The 4,657-nt window shown below is 37.6% G+C and overlaps 1 protein-coding gene across 1 annotated transcript; it reads right to left on the minus strand.

Moving 5' to 3' along the window:
- Positions 1-1,440, minus strand: LOC132127551 (fish-egg lectin-like). Its single transcript, XM_059539457.1, has 5 exons — positions 1,353-1,440; positions 1,006-1,233; positions 621-832; positions 346-473; positions 1-238 (listed from the first exon to the last, which is right to left on the minus strand). Exons 1-5 carry the CDS (start codon positions 1,435-1,437, stop codon positions 94-96), a joined length of 798 nt encoding a protein of 265 aa, XP_059395440.1. The 5' UTR covers positions 1,438-1,440; the 3' UTR covers positions 1-93.
- Between the last annotated feature and the right edge of the window lie 3,217 nt (positions 1,441-4,657).

Consider the following 4,657-nt stretch of genomic DNA (forward strand, 5'->3'; position numbering starts at 1 on the left):
TATGCTTTATTATGCTTTATTGGTTCAACAGCAAGAAAAAAAGAGAATAAAAGAAAGTTTAATCAAGATTTTCTGTTAATATTCTGTGGAAGGCTATATAGTGCATTTACGGATGGAGCCGTCCACACACACGACCCACAGCACTCCCAGGTCAAAGCTCACATGCTTGTGGTCATTGGGACAGGCATTCATCATTTGCCAGTGTGTGCCAGAAGGGTTGGATCGAGTTATGCCAATTCTGCAGTAGATAAAAATGGTTTCTTGAATGCAGTGTTTGAAAATCATTCTTCATGAATACATCACTTTTGTTCATACAACTTATAATATTATGACTGTTCAGCTTACCTCCGGTATAACTTCTTATTAAAATTGATACCAAAGACACTGCCATCAGTTGCTACTTCAATCATGGACAGAGATCCAGCAACATTCACAAAGGTGCCAGACCCAGAACAGACATTATTAGACACATCCTGCACGAGACCAAAAGAGACACAATCAGTCAGTCATTGTACAGTCACATCAATAAACTTTATTTTGCTTCTGCCTTTATTTTTGATATACATTTTGGTCCACTTGAACTTGTTCTTTAGCTCTTGTATTTAACATTGTGCCATTACCTTCATGATCCAGATTTTGTCATCTGCGCTTACTCCCCAACAGCTGTACGGACCACAGCTGTAGTACTTCAGCCATCCATTAAGTTTAACCCAAGGAGAATTGCAGGATGGCCAGTTGTTGTTAGCATCCATATTTGAGCAATATATTTGATCATTCATATTGACACCTGCGAGGATCTGGTCACCTCCAGCATCCACCTGTTTGAGAAGCCCTAAAAACACAATCAACAAGTTGGCTGAAAGAATAGTTTAAATGGAAAATCAACAATACAATGATATATTTGGGACCATGGATTTAATACATTGACTTTAAATTATGTAAATGTACATTAATGACAGATTAAATATGTATTTTCTGTAATTTGTGCTTTCTTTAACTCTTCACCTGGAAACTGAACGAAGGAGCCACTCTTAAGCTTGAAGATGTTGAAAGATGAATTCACCCCCAGCTGACCAGCGGGTCCGACACTGAAGTGCTTTAGAGGTGTACTGATCTTTGTGAAGACATTATCAATCAGGACAAACGCTTCATTAAGATTGTTCACTCCAACCACTGAGCCCGACCCAGCATCGATCTGCTTCAGTTTACCATTCATCACACTACAGTCTAAAGCTGTGAAAACAAGGTGCAAAATAATCAGTGATTACAAATACGATGTTTAAAATATATTAACATTTTTATATAGAAAGTAAAATAGCAAATTTATTTATTTTTTAGTTTTTTTTGTTTACCCAGAGTGTGAAGAAACTTGCAGCAGAAGACTAGCAGGATGCTCAGATAAACCTTCATTGCTCCACGATACAGTAAGGATACCATAACGTTCTCAAGTTTATTCTCATTGTTCTCATAAGATCATATTTATATACGATAGATTCATGCAAAATCAAACAGGATGTACTGCGCATCCAATCAAAGCACTCACAGGTCAAACAATACCCTTTATGGATATTAAGAAACATAACAATGCACGTGCGAGTAAGTATGTAAGTTATAGTGTGTGTGATGAGTTATTATTATCTTACAGTTGTGACCTTGTGTCAAAGGATTAGTTCTTGTTTTGTCTAGGTGGGTCCAAGATGTCCACATAATGTAAGGAAATTACCTAAGAGCTGTCTTGCAAGAATAATTAGAAGTGAAGCCCAAGTTGTAAACGATAACAGACCTGTTCAGAGAAGTCATTTATATACTGTAAAAGGAGGTGTAATGTTTTTGAGTAAATGTAACTAATAACTGTATTTATTCATTATATTTGCAATCTCTTATTTCTTAAATGCATTGGGCAGGCACTAATTGCCCTCTTAATGCATAAAATCTGAAATGTAGAATTTTTGAACTCCTTGTATTATGTCCTTTAACTTCTCAGTGTCAATGCAGGTCATTATCGAATTCAGTGATGTCATTATCCAGCTCAGTTCAGTGTCAATAGTATCTGTGCAATAAAGTCGATATCACTGCAAAAAAAGTGTCCAACTAAGCGAGCCAGAGGTGACAGCAGCAAGAAACAAAAGCTCCATTGGAGACAAAATGGAGAAAAAACCTTGGGAGAAACCAGGCTCAGTCAGGGTCCAGTTCTCCTCTGACTAGACGAAACCAGCAGTTCAATTCCAGACTGCAGCAAAGTCAGATTGTGCAGAGGACTCAACTGGTTCCTGTGGTCTTGGCCCAGTGGTGGTCTGGGATACAAAGTCTTCACTGGGGATCTGTCTCTGTGGCTCATTTTGTCCTGATCTTTGCTGACATTCAGGGCTGTACAGGTCCTCTCTAGGTGCTGATCCACCCTCTGATGATCCAATTTAAACCTTTGATGCACAAAGAATCAGGTTTTTACCATTACTCTGTTACTGTTTCTGTCTTTACAGAACACCACTTTACACATCTGAAAATATGCATTTAGAAATTTGTATCTTCCTGGTTCTTTCTTTCTTTGCAGCCAATCAAGTTTTTTGTTTTAACTTTCCAATCAGAATCAAAGCCCAGACTGACTATTCATTCAATGAATTCAGAGAATACATTTTCTTTAAGATAAGAGCTTCTGAGTCTAACTGTTAGCAGCATTTGCTCTCTACTGTCTCATTATTTATATCAGGACTGAGCAAGTTACCTAATTTGTCAGCCATAACTCTATCACAGTTGAAAACCAAAAGAGGTGATGGCAGCAAGAGATTGAGGCAGCAATATTTTACAAACAGCACTTGGCTTCTGCATGATGAAACTGCAAAGTATAAATTCCAGAATTTCTATATACTGGTCCAATCCCATTAGGGTCATACTTTTATTTTTCTCAGGATTGTTCCAGGTGCATAACAATCAATCCTTTCCCTATCCTATATGTATAACCTAGACTTTCTTAGTATTACTATAAATGCTAAGTAAATGATCTCGGGGCGCTCCTGTCTGACATGGAAGGAAATCAAGAGTTGGTCGAGCGATTACGACTAGAGATCGCCTTTCTAGCGTCTTACATTCTCTGGGTATTTTATATACTTAAAGGAGCTGTATGTAAGAAATCTATTTCAATTAATCATAAAATGGCCCTGATGTGTCACTAGACATTAAGAAATCATGTTCATTTCAAATACTTATATCACTGACAACAGTAGTACGGCCAGGATATTGTCATTTAAAAAGTGGACTTGCAGCCCTCAACTGATGTTGATGTTGTCATTTTGTGTTTTGGCCTGACGCGCCTCCCTCCACCTATCTACCAATCACGAAGTCAGTAGTGTTTCGGGATCCGTGTTGCCAGCTTTGCTGTAACCTACCCTAGCAAACATTGGTCCGACGGCGACGTCGTGTGCCCGGCCAAAAATAGTCGCGGTAGGACGGCATAAATCGGTAGAAATATGTAACACAGAACATTTCCTAAAAATGCATTCAGATATGTTTGTACATGTCTATAGTTCTATGGGGTTGCATGTATAATTATTACTTTGACTTTTAGCTGCGTGTAGTTCAATATTTACCCGTGTTGTGAATCGGTTGTGAGAGGACGTCACTGTGTGACGTCTTTTACACGTGCATTACACGTCCATCGTGACCCTCTATGAAATCCTTGTGGAATATGCAAAAGCTGTGCTTACACCTTGATTAATACTGCAATAATTAATTTAAGTGCACCAAGAGTTTTTAAGAGGTTTTAAAGAGGTTGTGAATAGACGTCCACTGACGTCTTTTACACGTCTTGTAACGGTTGTGAAAAGACTCCAAGCAAGACTAGCAGGAAAAAAACTTTTTTTTATACAAAGTAAATATATTTACTTTATCTTGTTTAAATAAATTATAATGACAAACTGCACAGTGTGGTTAACCACTACAGCTGTTATTTTGATTTTTTGAGAATTAGGCATATGCAATATTGGACACACCGGTGGGTCCCCAGAGTTGATGTGGTTAAGTGATTGCCATGCTACAATTTAGTCATCATTTCAACCTGTTTTATGTATTCGTTGTTATTATTTTTATGGAATCTATGCATATACATGTAAAACAGATATATATCCGGTCACCATTTCGGTCTGAGTTGTATGTAATTGCCAAAACGGTGCTGCCAAGATGTAGACACAAAACATAGTAATATATTTCGTGATATTACAAAATCCAGCGATAAGATAGATTATCTCGCGAGATCTCGCGGTCTTCTGGTTCCGGAACATTCAGCAGGCAACCACGAGGAGAAGACTCGAAGAGTACTCGAGGAGGGAGATGTATATATATTATATAAAATCTACTGTTGGGTAAGTACATTTTGTATTATTTGATTAACGTGCTTGAGTTTTACTTGTTTGACACGAAGGAACCGAGAGAAATGATGCCCACGTTGTCAACTGAAATTCACTGAGTATGGCTAAAATTTGCTAACGTTAGTAGGCTAAAAGTTACTTATATTGATGTAATTTTTATTGGTACGCTTTAATTAATTATTCAGGGAACATCACAGCCCTCCTGTCTTATCAGAAATGTCCTGTTTCTTTTTCTCACAGTTACACACAGTTTTCTCAACGGCAACACATTAAAACACAACTTTTATACAATAAAA

This window comes from Carassius carassius, chromosome 45 (assembly GCF_963082965.1).
Source record: "Carassius carassius chromosome 45, fCarCar2.1, whole genome shotgun sequence".
Taxonomy (NCBI): Eukaryota; Metazoa; Chordata; class Actinopteri; order Cypriniformes; family Cyprinidae; genus Carassius; species Carassius carassius.

Excerpts from the sequence above, each read along its gene's own strand:
- LOC132127551 (XM_059539457.1), bottom strand. The coding sequence starts at position 1,437 with ATGGTATCCTTACTGTATCGTGGAGCAATGAAGGTTTATCTGAGCATC. Across the intron at positions 474-620 it reads ACAAAATCTGGATCATGAAG|GATGTGTCTAATAATGTCTG; the intron begins GTAATGGCACAA and ends GGTCTCGTGCAG. Across the intron at positions 239-345 it reads AATAAGAAGTTATACCGGAG|AATTGGCATAACTCGATCCA; the intron begins GTAAGCTGAACA and ends TATCTACTGCAG.